General features: G+C 36.9%; 1 protein-coding gene across 2 annotated transcripts in view; it reads right to left on the bottom strand.

The window, feature by feature from the left end:
* LOC113549852 (protein dachsous) overlaps positions 1-17997 on the bottom strand; it is a 126424-nt gene that overhangs the window by 16287 nt on the left and 92140 nt on the right. For both annotated transcript variants that reach the window (XM_026951332.1, XM_026951333.1), the window contains 6 exons: positions 14804-14975; positions 13247-13444; positions 11178-11462; positions 7957-8144; positions 6565-6981; positions 2973-3393 (listed from right to left, as the gene is read on the bottom strand). In XM_026951332.1, the coding sequence (XP_026807133.1) occupies positions 2973-3393; positions 6565-6981; positions 7957-8144; positions 11178-11462; positions 13247-13444; positions 14804-14975 (1681 nt within the window). The remainder of the gene's footprint in view (positions 1-2972; positions 3394-6564; positions 6982-7956; positions 8145-11177; positions 11463-13246; positions 13445-14803; positions 14976-17997) is intronic.

Below are 17997 nucleotides of genomic sequence, written 5' to 3'. Positions count from 1 at the left end.
ACGTATACCTACACTATACAGCTGTCAATATATTATATAAGCAAAACGATCATTTAACCCAACAATTACTGTATGCATATTGCATACCTAAACAAAATATACTTCAATATAGGTAAAAAAAAATGGTCAAATAGAAACGTCCAATTCGTATAATATTTGATAAAAACATGACTAAAACCCAATAGATAACTATAATTTATAACAGTAATATACCTATACTCTTCATAAGCGAAACACGGAAGTGAATTAGATATTAGTTGTTAGCCGTGTCACATGACGTATCACTGATAATATACAAATGTATAAGGCACATAATAAGTCAGCCGCGCTTCTTTAAGTCACAGAGACGCGCGGCTGACAAATCGTATACACTAAAATCGGAATTATTATTATATATTTTCGTCCGTTCCGAGACGTGATTAATTATTCATATTGAAAATACCAATTTGTAGGCGGGCTGTTCGTTTTGTATTTTTACACACACACACACACAAACACACATTTATATATTATATATACCCGGGTATAGCCAACGGCGAGTCGATGCGTATAATAATAAGGAGCCACCACTAAAGTAAGTGATCGAGCAGCAGCAGCAGCAGCTATATACGGCTAGGTAGTATATTTTAGGTATATGAAGTCTACTTATATGCAGGCCTCAGGGTGTATCCGACCTCAAGGCCTCTACGATTGTTTTTTTTATCCACCAACCGCTACAACGCGCGCGTTACACGCGGGTACTTCGGGTAGGTAGGAGACTTATACGCACGCGTTTATATATATACATCTGGTATTATCATAACCGCGTTCGGCAGCTTGCAGCAACTATATAGGTATATTGTATTAAAAAAAAACCACTACCAATACACCGTCATCGACGGCGACGAAGACTACTACGATGACGATCACTAGGACGGAGACGCACGCAAACCAGACACGCACAAAACCAAAATATACACACACACACACACACACACACACATACATACATATATACACACGTATCTACCTATATGCTATATACATACATATATATATATATATATATATATATATAAATAATATCTTGTACCTGAACGAGTACAATATATAATATTATACACGAATGGTCCCGAGTCGACCCGTAATTTGGCGGCAGCCACAACCGTAGTCCTCCTATATATATATCCGACCCAAATTGTCTACATAACTACCATAATTTACAAGGAAATTACTTTTGCACCACCGCCGCCGCAGCTATCGATTTATAAATTATATGTAATATGTTATTCTTTTATTATTATTATTATTATTAGTAAACGAATATTTTCGATACACCAGACCGCTGTAATTAGTATTTTGTATTTATAAAGTATCTACCCCTAGTGTATTACAAAATAACGTGGGTGAACCGAATTTTTATTATTTTTTTTTTAAACTACCAGCTGCGAAAGAAAAATAACATTAACTCGAGTTTTTGTTATTATTGATAAATAATATGATATTTAAGTACAAATACTTCTCTAGCTCACTTATTTATAAATATTGTTTTGCACGCACATTCTTTAGATGGCGGTGGCGATATTATTAGTTATTACAGAGTTCGAGTGTGTTGTGCTGTCGAGAATGCGCGCCGCGTAAGTAGTCTTCGATGCGACCTCCTAACACATAGAATACGTATAATAATAATAATAATAATAATAAAAACTTAAGTGGTTATGAGTACATATCTACACAAGTATTCCTATTTAGTTTGTTTATTCTCGTACTACGTGCGTCAGTCAAAACCGTATACAATATACGATGATACACATAATAAAAGCTTGGCCCCCAAATGCGCTAGTCATCGAACGGGAAGGGGAAACGGATCTTTTGAGCGTGTTCGCTGCCTCTTGATAGAATACAAACAATCCACACTATATAATATTTATTAATTACTACCGCGGTATATTATTATATTCTACTAGGTACTAACAATACCTACCTACGAATAGAAATTATAAACGTATTTTAATAATTAATATATATATTATATTATGCTGTACAGGTATTATACGATACCGTGGTAAGACATAATGTGTGCGCGCCTCTTGTGTGTTATTTATTATGTAAGTACCTGGTACCTAAGTATAAATGGGAACGTAAAGATACGAAAATATAATATAGCCGATCGTGTCGCGCGTCGAGAGCAAAGACCTTGCGTCGGTAACACAGTTGAATTAATTAAACGCGCGTACCTATGTATAATATAAGCGTGTGCGACGTACGACGCGGAACAAAAGGCGTGAACTACGTAAGGTGTACGAGAGAGGTATGGTGGAAATAATTTTGAAAATGCCACCGTGTTTGATGCTCATTAGTCGTAGGCACGTTTATAAAATAGCGCATTGGTGTCACACGTATAACACTGACGTTTATGTTATATGTTGTTAAACGCGCGTGTTTTCCGTACACAATAAATATACATCATAATATGTACCTATAAGTGATATACGATTGTCGTAAAGCAAAAACGGTTTCCCATCAACTGTTCAAATATATTTTCTGTTAGTGTTATACTGTCATTCAATCCACGAGAATAGATAATATCATAATAATATGTATCTATATAATAGCGTGCGCTCACGTCTGTATATGAATTCACCACGAATTTTTCATCCCCCTCAAAGGGGTAAAACTCTATACTATTCATTGGTTTGATATATAATCTTGTATATTTTCCATTTACACTAAAGTTATCGTATTAGAGCCAAATTGTCTTTTGAGATTTTAATTCAATATAAATCGACGACCTATCCATAGCTTTTATCAAAATGTCCTGAATTTCCTTAATAATTCTTGCGATAATTTATTAATGCGTTTTATTAATTTTACATAAAACTGCGTATGATACTGTAGGTTCGCGTGTTTAAATTATAATAATAGAACCTCTGTTTGTATGGAAGTAGATAAATATGCGACTATAGAGAATTGAATATGTTGTCACCACTTACCGGAATACAGGTTAATGTTGAAACTCGAGTTGGATGGTATTAGCGAGTACCGGACGAGCGCGTTGTCACCGGCGTCGCGGTCTGTGGCCGACACGGCACCGAATACTGTACCCGCTGGCCGATTCTCTTCCACGTGAAACTCGTAGTATTCCCGGTCGAACTCGGGATCATTGTCGTTGACGTCGGCCACGGTGACCACCACGACCACGGTTGCGGCCAGTGGTGCCGGTGACCCGTTGTCAGCGGCCACCACTGTTAATTCGTATGTGTCCTGCGTTTCCCTGTCCAGCGGGCTCTTGACGTACACCCATCCAGTGGTGGGATGCACGTCCAGCGACCCACCTCCGTCGCCGCTGGATACCCGGTACGTGATCCGGGCGTTGTTACCGCTGTCACCGTCCAACGCCGTCACTTGCACGATCTGCGAGGCATCGATAAAAAACGGGTATTATTAAAAAACAAATTGCTTCATTCCAGTAACTTAATAGGTCGTGTATAGCGGTCTGGTAATGTTACTCGATGTGATAATCATCGCATCATTGATGCACGGGTCTTTATTCTGAACTTAAGGGTGAGAGTGGTGTATGTAAATAAACATTATAGGTATTAATGTATTTTATTAATCACATGATTTCATAAAGTCTTCGTACGAAAATCTTTTGGCCGAGTTAAAATAAGCGAGTCCTTACTGCAGCGAACTTTGAATGATATCAACCCCAGCCGGATATAAAGTGTCATGGAATATTTACGCGTATAAAATCGAACCGTCGAGTAACCTCGAGTATATGGCGTTTTTAAATGTTTATTTATTATTTAAAAAACCAATCGTATAATATTGTTTCACGTCATTATTGCGCTACGACACCATGTTCCGGATTTCCTGGGAGGGCGAGTGGTAGTCAGGAGTGTTCAGACACCGTGGACGGCGTCTCTTAAAGCTCGCCACTGTACATTGGTAGTAATATAGGCAACATAGGTAGGTACATATATCATTACGCACCGCGATATAATATTATATCACTGTCCCAGGGAGGAGGAGATATTTATGCGGTTAAACGGTGGCGTTGACAATATATCATGGACCGCGGACATGCCAACGAATCGTAATATACATATTGCATAATGATATTCTACGGCACATACCGCGGGCGATTTAATGTGGAACACGTTTATGAATATAATAATAATGATAACCGTACGCGGAATACGCGCGGTAATACAACGCGCGTTAAAGTGAATTAATCGAGTCCGAGATTAACGTCAGCGGGGCCCACTAATTTATTGGCGTCCGCGCGACCAGATTATACTGTCCGCGCGGGTTACAGACGTATATGTGCGGCCAACGGGGCACGCCGCGGTATTAATAACGCGTATAGGCATATTTAATAATATCACAGTCGAGATGAACGCGATACGCATCTGTAAATCCGACACATTGTCGTCGTCCCATTGAAGAAAAACTGGAAAGAACTCGCTGCAAACGCGTATACACTGTACATTATAATATTACTGTATAATATATAGGATTACACGCCGTGGCCGTCGTGCCTACTATATAGTTGTTATAACTGCGGCCTACGCCTCGTTCGGATGCTGTACACGAATGCGGTCGTATATCGCATGGGTAGGTGGTGATGCCCATAACGCGGTTATCGAGACGAACGAATGAAAAATAAAATCAGTCGGAGAGAAAACGTTGTGGCGCGCGGTATTATATGTATATCGCGAGCGCGGCGACGACGACGACGACGACGACGGCGACCACCGCCTGTGCGGCATTCCCGGGCGTGAACTATACGCTCGACCCCGGCGATACCGTCGGCGGGGTCGAGGGTGGGTGGACGGGTAGGCGCGGAGGGGACGCGAACGCGTCAAATCGTATTATATTATTAGGTGGTGTACGTACGTCGCCGCGGCCCGTCCATCAATCACCGCCGCGATTCGGCCCCGGTGACGACGAGTAATTATCGGGACGCGCGCAGTTCTGCCAACACAATGACGCATTGTTCGCGCCTCGTTGGGGGCCTCGCACGACACCCCCCCGCGCGACGATGTTAATAATAATATAATATATTACCCGTGTACAATATATGATATGCCGCGTCCCCGGGGAAAATCGATAGGCTGCAGCGCCCATGTCGATGTATATAATAATATTATTATATTACGATAAAAAGACGTACATATTATTATTATTTCGTTTTGTCTTTGTACCTACACCCCGCTCCGCCCATTCACGTCTTTGGCGGTTGACGATCTCGTTACAATATACACATGTATAATATACTTGTATTATTATTATTATTATTATTATATTATAATGTTATCGTATCTCTTCTATTATATTATGGTTTCTCCGCGGAGATATGGATGCTGTGCACTATACATCGGGTCGGCATGGACCCCATCACGGGGCGTTTCGTCCCGAACGAAAAAAAATTTAAAAAAAAATGATATAATAAATAATAATCATTATTACATTATACCCCTTCCAGCGCGCGATTTGTACTACAACAAATAGGTACGTGCGTATATCGCGTGTATTAGATTATCAGTCATTAAATTATTATTATTATTATTATTATGAAGGAAGGTATTATATTATTATAATACACGTGCATTGTAGTCCCACGTTATTATAATATTATTACTGGTACCGCGCATTAACTAGCCGTCGTCGTTTATTGTTTAATTGGTTCGCTCCACGGAATACTTTTGCCAGTCGCGCCGACCTGTTGTGGAAAGTGTTGTAGCTCGCGCACCGCTATCGTCCAACACACCCCATTGTGAAATTTCCCGCAGTTATATTTTGTTATTGGCCGGTATAGGCATGTTAAAACTCAGTAAATTAGAAAGTAATTTTTTTTAAATTAAATAGCCTCTACAATCGGAAATACACGTCTTTCCGGCGGGTTTATATTTGCAATGTGTACATGAATAAACCCCCCGACGAACGGTGTGGCGTACGTATTATTATTATTGGAATGCAAGGACAATACCGTCGTGTAGTTCCGTTATATTATGCTGAAGCGAAATCATGACTGTGACCCCCTCGCAAGTCGATGGTCATTGCGCGCGCGCGCTAGGCACCCGCGTTGTACCGTTATTAATTAACGAGAATGTCGTGACGATGGACGACGTGAGAACGTCGTAGCGTTTTCGGCAAGCTTATTACAAGCACTCGTAAGTATAAAATACAAATTACGATTGGTTTATACCTTTTGGAGGGAATCGATCACATAAAACGTGAACTGCATTACTTGCTGCACAGCTGTAATAGAGCAGTGTATTTAAAAAATTGCCAAACAGTAAAAAAATAAAAACTGTCAAATGTTTTATGGACGAAATAATTGAAAGTATAATATTGATAGGGCGGTAAACGTTGGAATTTTCGAGATGAGAAAAGGTTAGATAAGATTAGCGAAGCTATATGGCGTATAGCTACTCGCGATTGGATGGGTCAGGCGATTAACGTATGTGACGTCCGGGAGTGAGATAGTACAGGTAAGAGTACTTTTATATCTGGGTTAATATATATTTGGTGTATGATTGCAGATAATTGACATGTTATCATCAAAATAAATATCCTTACCTGTGAATTGACCGGCAATGATTCCAAAATGGTGGCCGCGTAATGTGGTCGCTCGAATACGGGTGGGTTGTCGTTGATGTCCTGGACATCCACTACCAGAGTCATGTTGTCGGACAGCGACGGTACCCCAGAGTCTCTGGCGATGACGGTAACCGTCAGTCGGTGAACCGTCTCGTAATCTAGTCCATGGATTAAACTGATCGTACCACGGTTGTGGTCCACTTGGAAATACGATGGTTCTTGCGTGGAGGCAATCAGCTCGTAATGTACCTGTCCGTTGGCACCGGAGTCTGGGTCGGTGGCGTGCGCAGTGTAAATCGGCGATCCCGTCGCTACATTTTCTGGTACGGCAATTCTCACCGAACTCGAATCAAAATGCGGCGAATTGTCGTTTATATCTTCGATTATTATGTTCACCTATTACCGATGACATATATATATATATTAGATACACATCAAAGGCAAACAAAGTGTTATTCTCATATAATATTTTAAAAATGTATCGGAAGTACGTCATCCCAACGAGTAACATTATACTATGATTAAATAATAAAATAATATTATTTTCTTTATATAGTTGAATACTTTCTATTTTAAAGCTATAATCGCGTCCCAGAGCAAACGTTTTGAAACAACCGTCATAAATATAACTGCAGTTTCAGTAGGCACTGTGATGAATGTGCAGTCGTTTGAAACTGCAATCGTTAAAAAATATATAACACACACCGTGACGGCATATTATTATATTATAAGGTATGCATATTCGTCCGAGTCTATGGAAAATATTGACAGTTTAACGATCTTCATATATATACGTATACACTCGCTTATCCGCAGCAAATTCTACGGGTAGGTACCTCTATATAATATTATATGTACCTAAATATTATAATATTCATCCGCTGATATATTTTACTATCAGTAAAAACAACAAACTAAGTATAATGCGTTTGAAAGAAACGTCGCGCCGGGCCTAAGTGGGATTTGTTTTATTACACACACACACACACAAGTCGCCGTTACAGTGTTGAGCGCATTCGGGTTGTAAAGGTTTTGCTCACGTAGACCATTAAGTCAACATAAACTCATAAACGCCTCATCCCTCCCCCTAATAGGCGCACCTGCAGCAGAACACTGGTGCAATTAAACAGTTTTACAACTGATCGCGGTCTCTCTCGTTAACCGATCGTGTGTGCATTGATCTCGCTATAGAGCAAGAGTATATGTTTATGTGTGCAGAGAAAAAAAATAAAATTCTTAAAAAAAAACTCAACGTTTATATTGTATGTAATACGTCAATATCATGGCGCATAAACGAACACAGCAGTGTTGTAGGAATGTGCGCACAAAAGGTTATTAAATAAAATATTATTATTATGTGTATACACTCACTTGAGTGTGCGCTCCGTAATATTTGTTCGTCACCGAGTAGGCTTTGACGTTGAGTAGAACTGATTCGAATGATTCGTGATCCAACACGGCTGTCGTTTTGATTATTCCTTTTACTGGATCTATAGCGAAATATCCATTGGCTTCGTCCGAATGTATGGCGTACCTTACGGATTCCGAATCGTCCAAACCTGTAAGACGGAACTCATTTTTAATATTATCAAGCTTAAATGTAGAATGTTGAATGTACATAAATAAATATAAGTATAAAAATTAAGGGCGAAAAAACAATTAGGTATAATACAGATGTTGTTCGTGTTAAAAAGACTGACAACTATGTATACGCTTAATTTATAAATTATACCTTTGTATACATTAATTTTTTTTAATAAAAAAATATTGTCAAATATTTAGTTTAAAATATTATTATGTAATAATAATCCATACATTTCTGAAAAAACAATTACAGTCTTTAATAAAGTACGTTTTTCCGCAATCACGAAGTATAAAGATTTATAAAATATATATTTCATATTATATATTATATTGTTATATCCGAGTTGAACTGCTTTTTTTCTCCATAATTTATGTTGTGATCGAAACGATCGAATCGAACTATATTATCATCGTATCACGCACGTGAACTCAATATAGGTATATTTACTCGTTTATAAGCGATAATATGGTGACAAACCACCAGCGTCGTTGTAAACAATGAGAGCTATCGTGCGTGAGTTTAAATATTCATACAATATATGATGGGTATATTATATAACTTTGAGAGTAAATAAACACTGTGAATGCGTTAAATGCGTTTGTCGACGGTATTGCCATATATATATATATATGTATAAATATAATGGTGATAATAATATAATACGACAATGACGACAAAGCGGCGCGCACACAAAAAATATTGACCAGTAGCCGTAGTGTGAGCGGTAAAGATATTACATATTTTCTACGGACCGGTTTGTTCGAAAATTAAAAAAAAAACTCTACCTGTGTTTGACCAAAAATCTTTTGATATAAAAATAGTTTTTATGAAAAAAAAAAAACACAAATCAGAAATCATCGACATACTTGTGACGAGAATATTATTATAGTACAGGACTGTAGCAAATGTCATCTTCGTTCGCGAACGCGTCAACGTGTAATCTTCCACCCACGGGTGTTTGTAATGAGATATAATATGATCTATGCAATATATTATTGTAAAGAATGGAGGGCAGCTAGTTAGTACGCGGGTTGTTATATTCCGCGGAGAGGGTCGCGGCGCGACTCGGAGAGATTACCATTTAATTAAAATCCAGAAACACCGGTTGACCGAACGCTCGGAAAAATCAGACTCTGGCAGAGTGGGGATGAGATTAAACATACCATATATATATATGTATAGATATAATAATATTATGCACATCCGTAGGACGATGAGAGATTTTAATAGAATCGAGTGTGTTTGGCCAGTATATAGATATATAATACATATACATTATAATATGTGTATATACACGAAAACCACGAACGATTTACATAAATCTCGTCCCGCGCGACGATTTTTTGTTGTTTTTATTTTACCATCTTGGAACGATCGTCGTCATCACCCGGTGCAGCAGCGGTTTACCGATATCAGAGGGGTCCACGTACCGAAATATGACATATTCGGTTTTTAGTTGTTTTTCTCGTCTATTGTTGACTCGTCGTAAATTCATCGTCTTTGGTCGAAAAAACGCCACGTTCCGGTTTATTTAATTTGAATAAAATTTTAATAACGACGAGAAATTCGTTCGGACCGGCGGCGGCGGTGATAAATAACTACTGCGGGACCGGGGCGAGATAAGTAAACGGACATAAATTGTGGTCGTTATATACGCACGCATGCGTTCACACACACACACACACAGACACACAATACGAAGTTTGTACGTGTATATATATACGTATAATTTAACATAATATAAATTTATTATTTATACATTGTATATACACATCGCGCGGGTCGAGTCGTAAATGTTTGTAAGTTGTGCGTTTTTAAGTTTTCATCGTCGAAACTAATTTTCCTGGTTGGCTATCATTCGATGTAGGATGTCGATATTGTTTGATAATAGAAGAGGTATACATATATACGAATAGAAGTAATTTTTAAAATCAACGGTTATATTTTAAACTAGGTATTTTAAAGTTTTATATGTATGATCTGACAGAGGATCGTATTGTTATCGCATGTATTGAAATGAATTTAAAATATATGGTCATTTCATTTTGCATTAAATCTCCGATCTATGGTCTTAATAAGAGGACGGTGCTGAACACACGGAAAAAAATGGGCATTTTAGTATACCGTTCTGTTGCACATGAATAAGAATATAAGCTCAGGCGTGCGTGAGAAAAAATATATAACTATATTATTATACCGATCGATCGACCTAGTCGATTAGGCACGTCATACACACATATATAGTTATGTATACAATATACATGTGCGAACCAGTTAGTTAGTGAATTTCAATCTGCTACAGCAGGAATAGCGGACAACGACGCGTGTCGTATTGCGACGATCATTGTCGGGTGATATCATTATAATGAGCTGGCCGTTCGTGCAAACGATCGCGGTGGCCGCCAAATTTCCAAACACAGATAAAGGTATACCTAATAATAATACTTACTACTTAGCAGTAATATATGCCTAGCACGACTCGGCGAGGGAGACTGCACGGTTATAGAGAAGTCGCCGAGTGCACGGTTGAGACGATACATATTGTATAATATATGCGGCGCGCGGGATATTATGTATACGTCTCGTAACTTACCCCCCCGGAACGGATCGTGATCGGATGCGAAATGAAGACGTATTATTGTGAGATATATATACATTTCACGACTCGGTTCATTCCTATATGTTTACCATGCTGCATTCCGATTTTTTTTATTTATTTTGTTTTACATGTATGTATTCGACCTTTGTATCGTGCGGCTTGGTCTCGATGTGTGCGTGAAGTGGTTGCCGTTTTAGCGATATCTGCACCACACCTGAACTATATAGATACTATACACTATTACGACTTATATGATGACGTTTCCGCACGAAAGATTCCTCTTCTCTTTGTACTTACATACGCGTGAATATAAACATTTGAGCGACACGGATAACAATTTGCCCCTAACTAGTTACTCATATATCACCACTCGGTATTTTGAATTCCTCAGTGGGTAGTTACACATACCTGACTGATTGGGCGACACCGTCACGTTTCCGACAGCAGTACCCACCAGTGCGTCCTCCGGCACCGTAAACGAGTATTGTGACTTAACGAACACGGCGTATGGTTTGGCCAGGTCTGCGGATAATACAGTAATTCGGACTTGGGCCACTTGGGCGGCCTCGTAACCGCTGCCATCCCTGGCGGCTATCATCAGTCTGTAAACACCCGACCGCAATTGTGCAGCCCATATCTCACCGGTATTGCCGTCCAACCGGAACGAAGTCTCCGAGTCCTCACTGTCAGGTCCTGTGAACACAAGCACAAACATGTTATTTTAAGTATTACAGCTGTAAATTCAATATTGTTAAGAGTATTAAGCGACATGCGTATGCACGTGAAAAGTCTGGTAATACGTTAAATTGTTTTTATTTTTTAATTTAATTACACGATGGTAAATTAATAGATAAATATATGTGAATGGTATTGGTACGTTATTTTTTAATATAATAAGTTATTGTATTTAAAATATTGAAGGAAAGGTTAAAACAATATTAAACTCGTTAAATTACTAAAAATAATCTTAAAATAAAATTTAAATTATTATTGGAAATCACCATTTTATTAATAAGAAAATTAAAAAACAGAAGGTTAATCAAAATTCAAAACTGTTCAAATTACTATAAATAAAATAAAAATACTAAAAAATATTTTATATATTATGCACTATATTGTCTATATATACAGTTGTGTATAATATTATAGGTATATATTACATCGTTGTAGAATTAAATAAGTCGATCCAACTTATTTATTTATATAATAATTAAAAAAAAACACGAATAGGCCAAGTTACGTCATTAAATACGTAAAGGTACATTGGATTAAGTCTAGTATAGTATAGGTTTAAGTCATTATATCATTGGATATAATTGGGTATATCTTATAATATATATATAACTTATATATATTATATAGTTGAATATTATGGCAGTAAATAGGGTTAAACTAATATTTCTAACGGTACGAATTTGACGATAAAAAAAGTGATTTGGTAACTCATTTGCTAAAATGTTTTTACGATATTTCGTTATAGATCTCCTCGATAAAATTCTAGTTATACCTATACTCCGTTATACTAGTTAGTTATATGTTATCTGATTGTATAATGTATCAGCTACTGGACTATTAAAAAAAGTCTGAGCGACTGGGCTGAAGACTGCACGAGTTTATCGGAGAAATATTTCAACTATATGAATAATATAATAATATATAAATTTATTTATTTATCTCTTCGTGAATAAGGGACATATATGTGCATATCTGTACTACATACCTATTTATATAATATATTTTAGATAGGTATATAGTTTAGTTTCCGTTGAACTGTAAAGGTGTATAAATAAAACGAAAACCCAACAAAATATAAAGAATGTTTGGTCGTTGGATAAGTGTAAATAGTTGCAGTCATATAATACCTATATTATGGGTGTGCGTGTGTGTGTGTATACACGAATTGTCTTTTGTGTGACTATCATAATGCACAGGATATTCATCACATAATAATATAACTGAACGACCGAGAAACCACAAAATTAAAAACAAAATTTGAGAAATCATGTATAACCCGACTGTCCGGACGTAAAAGTTTTTACGTTGTGAATCCAACAATATACCTACTATTTACAGTTTAAGTTGAAAACTATTGCGGTTTAGGTGTAGCCTACGTGTCTTATAACGTGTACGGTGTATCCATAGTTATTTCAAATTTCGAATTTAGATATACAATATTCGATACTCATATTGTACTATAAATTATCTTATATATTGTAGGTATATACCTAAATATAATTCACTATTGCTATACACAATAATTATATACTTGCGTTTTCTATGTTTCTAGGAAATTTAAACGCATCGTACGTGAACAAAATATGGTTATTAACCTCATATATATATTATTATAATGTAGCTATAGGATAAGCCTGCGGCAGATCGATGGTTTATTGGATGGAGTCAACTACAGAATGTTTGTGTTACAAATACTGCACACGATGATTATATTATAATTATTCTATTTTTATAACACACACCTTTAGCCGACATCATATAGTAGGAAACAACACCGAACGATCCGGAATCCGCATCTTTTGCTCGGACCGTGACGATGGGCCCTTGTTCGGTTGGGCTCCATACGATGGACACGTTGTACTCGGAGGGTGAGAATACAGGCCAGTTGTCGTTGACGTCCTGTACGTCTACTTTGACCACGGCACTTGTGCTCAGTCCACCTGCAGAAAAATATCGGTTATTACAATATTTGTAGTCATTTATGTATATGTGTATATGACCATTGACCATATTATATGTAAATTATAGTAATTAAATTGGTGAAAAGTAACACTATGGTGGTAGCCGATAAAATACAGGCAATATGGTACCCCGAATTGAAAACTGTTTACTACAATATATCATTATACTCAGGAAAATTAGTATCCGATTAGTAAATCATGATAAATAGTTTGTACCATAACTTCGCGGGGTGCTTTACGAACGAACGCAATTCGGATGTATATAATATATCATGACGTAAAATCCTCGGTGATGAAAACCGGTAATAAAGCCGGCAATACTACAGAGACGGCGCGTGCGAGGGAGAGATAGTAGCTGTTAGATGGATGGAAGAAAAAGAGATAAGGTATAGAGTTATAGGTGGGTGTGTGTATGCGTGTGTATGAGAGAGAGGAGAGTGAAAGAGAGAGAGAAAGTGATGTGTTGAAAGACAAGGGATGAGCCACAACGACGCACAGCAGCAGGTGGCCGTTGATGCTGCAATAGTAAGTGAGGCTGAGATATATGCTATATGGTCGGATAGATTTCAATGGATCACTTGGAGGTGCTCTGCAGCGCACTCGAAACCGCCCGATAAGCATCGGACGCGTCTGCGAGCCAACCGGTTTACGCGCGCGCGACTGCTCGAGTTGGATCTTTGATTTATCGACGGCAGCTCGCGCACAAAACGTCCACACGCTAATATACAAAAATGTGTACCTATATTACAAAATTATTTCGGTTAGGTAAATAATATACGCGTTTTGTCAAAAAAAAAAAATAATAAAAATGTCCGAATATTAAACCATAATCGTATAAGTCCGAAATAAAGTGGAAAAAACAGCGTCATTCAAATATCGCGTAGCACAAAATTGCAGGTGGGAACCATATCGTGTCCTTAACAATTTTATAAAGCGAAATTTGGAAAATCTCGGTTCTTTTCAAAGTATCATCACCTGATATTTAGGTATCTATATTATAATATTAAAAGATGCACCGAACGCAGTTATGGGCTTATGGCGTAATGGATAATAATAATATTATAATATCTACACCCACGTGGGCAGATGGTTACACTAGATATTTATGTACCCTGAAAAGACGTTTTTATAGTAATGTTTATAGGCATATCCATATCATAATATCGTATAATTTCACGCTAGTACATATACTATAAATATAATGATTTTCCGAGCAATTACTTAAAACATTGTACACGTATAATATCGTAGTCTACCACGGGTCGCCGTTGTTTGAATTTAATAGCAATTACGTTTAAAATTGTCGTTTATTGTTATTTTTTAATTTAACACACTCACCCCTGTCAGTCGCTATTACGGGAAACTCGTACAGTTTTCGGGTTTCGTAGTCCAACTGTCTGGTCAGACATATTTCACCGGTTGTCGATTTGATGAAAAACGGTCCACTATTTTCGGATAGTGTGAAGTTCACCATGGAATTGACGCCGCAATCTGGATCCGACGCTGATACCTGTGGGACAAAAAAGTACATAGTTAATTATTATTATTATACGCTGAACATATTATTAAAATAATATCGAATACGAGAAAATAATAAACTATAAGCCAGAATGTAAATGCATTGTACATAACGGCGTACCGGTACGCACCACCGGAGTGTGGCCGAAGAGAGCGCGTCACATGATTCGTATACTTATTTATAATAACGCCATGGACGCAACATCGCGCGTAGGTATACGATGCACCTTACAATATATATCGTTTATAATTGAATTCTACGTCGTTGTTTTAACGACCCATAAAATACATGTACGTTTACTTATTAAAATAATATGTATATACAAGTATCCGTTGTTATTTTCGGCCAATCGAACTCAATGCGTGTCTTTATGCGCAGTGAACGGTTATAGAAAAAAAACATTTCGAATACGATTTATACGATATATAGCCGGTGTATAAATTATTTAATAATGTATATTCGACGAAATCTACGGAAACGTCGACGTTTAAGATAGTACTAACGAGGGTGTAACCTTACATAATATAATATATTATTATGTATGTATTCTCAGTTTAAAATCGAGTATTCAAATACACAATGTACTGTGACCGACAGGCTGCAACAGCAGTCTTAATTCGTATACAAAACACAACCAATGATTGATTTTATAATGTTTGTTACGCAATTTAGACACAATATTTAAAGTTTATATGACATCCAAGTTTGTTGCACTCTCAAAAATATTTTAACTTGGCCATTTTAAAGTTTAATAATGCAATATTCACTATAATATTATATATCTATGTTATGATCCAAACAAAAACAACTTTTTAGAAATATCCCTCTTAATAATTTATGATCGTTTTTAATATTATTATTTATAATTTATGTAAATATTATAATAATATTTTGGTTCTATTCATAGGTCCTAGAAAATTTTTCAGATGCAGCAGACGGTTCATGTGCGTTTATGATAAGTACACCTAATAAAGACGTCATTAGGAGTTATGATAATAAATTAAGTTGTTTAGACATAATGTGGAAACAAGATATTAAGTATATTAAAATTGGAAACGGGTAAGTCATCATTTCATTGTTATTAATCATAGAGAATACACGGCAAACTGTAAAAAATGTTTGAAGTCTTGTTAGGTTCCGCGTTTTGCAAATTTCTGATGTCATTTTTTTGCACATTACATTTATAACAATGTATCATGATATTATTATAGATATAAGTTAACTATAATCACATACGATTTTTATTTGGCACGACGAAAGAGTTAATAAACATTTTTTTTATACTACTAAAGACGTTTCCCATATTTGTGAAATATTATATGATATATATAGGTACCTATAAGGCATGAAATTACTTACCATATGTAATTAAAGCCCTGAAAGTTAAGCTCTTGCATCAGAGGTATACGTATTTTACCTGTCATTACTAAATAAAATGTAATCTTTTTCAAAACATTTTACTGTTACTATGATTATTGTTTATTATAATATATTATATACAATATTAAATTACTAACACCTAAATATTCATTATGATTTACTTGATTTATTAATAGAGGTTTAAATAAAGAATAATATGGGACCTAAAAGCGGTGTAATAGGTACCACCTAAAATTTAGGTTTCCGCACGCTTATGTAACCGTACAACTATATACCCACAGCAAATAATAATAATTTCAATCGTTCGATCCAGGCATACTAATTTGAACAGGCGAGCGGACAATATATAGGTATATATTATCTTTATACATATTCAACGACAAAAAAACAAACCGAAAATAATAATATAATATATAATATACAAACGGTGGACACACACACACACACACGCAATACCGGTGAACGACCCGACTATAATACGCGTCTCCAAGATCATAAATTGAATTCATCCATCGGCTAGAAAGAGAGCGAGAGAGAGGCCGAGGGACGGAGAGATTGCAGATCGAGGCGATAACTACGTATCCTTATACTTGTACACATATGCGAGTGTATAAGTCGACGGACGACGATGTGCAACGGGTGACCGAAACGGCATATCCAATCGCACCTGTCGCACGCGCGAGCATCTCCTTATGGTCTTGTGGCAGCAGCGTGCGTTCTGTGCGCCCGCAAGAACGCATTCCGCGTCTTGTACAGGAAAAACGAGAGCGCTGTCGACCGGGTTAGTGGTATAGAGAGCTGTGGTGGCAGGTATAGCACGATGTGGGCGCAAGCGTTTCTATTATTATATTATAATAAATTAGTATATACCTACATCGAAATCAACCGGATTAATGTAAACAAAAATGTCGGCATATTATACCACCGGTTTCCTGTTTTCGTAAAATATATAAGACACGCTAGCTGTTGCATCTTATCGCGACTTGTTTCGTATGGCGTTTACACGATACATTATATATTATATCGTAGGTGACTCGGCCTGCAAGCGCGTAAAATGGTTTAGAAAAAAAAACTTCGAAATATTCAGTTAAAAAAAAAAAAAATTAAAATAAAAAACCGAACAGAGTAAATATCATTAATTTTAGCATGCCACGTATCTATTATGTGCGCATATTATTCCTATGTGTATACACCATACAACAGTCGTCGATGAATAATAATTATCATAACTAGATCTATTATATAATGCCTACACTTATATACATAATATACAACGTGCGTTCGAGTGAGCGCGCGTGTGTGTGCTGTGTTCCAAATTTATTCAATTCAGACACACACACACACACACACACACACGAACAATTTATTTATTTTTTTGAATTGTTTCGCAAAACGCCGTGGCACTGATTTAATGATACATATATGTATGTGTATGACGGGAGGCGTGCAGTGTTTTAAACGGTCATAATAAATACGTATACGCGATAATTGCGACCGCGCGTAATTACACGGTCGTAAAACAGTAGCTTTAAGATTTTAAATGCTGTATAATTGCAAGTTTCAGTTTTTCGACCAAACACGAACGCGCGCTCTAATATGGCCTCCGTTTATGTTTATAATAATAATATATTAT

The sequence above is a fragment of the Rhopalosiphum maidis genome, chromosome 1 (genome assembly GCF_003676215.2).
Source record: "Rhopalosiphum maidis isolate BTI-1 chromosome 1, ASM367621v3, whole genome shotgun sequence".
Lineage (NCBI taxonomy): Eukaryota > Metazoa > Arthropoda > Insecta > Hemiptera > Aphididae > Rhopalosiphum > Rhopalosiphum maidis.
Note: the sequence above shows the minus strand (reverse complement) of the source record. Positions and strands in the feature narration are given on the sequence as shown.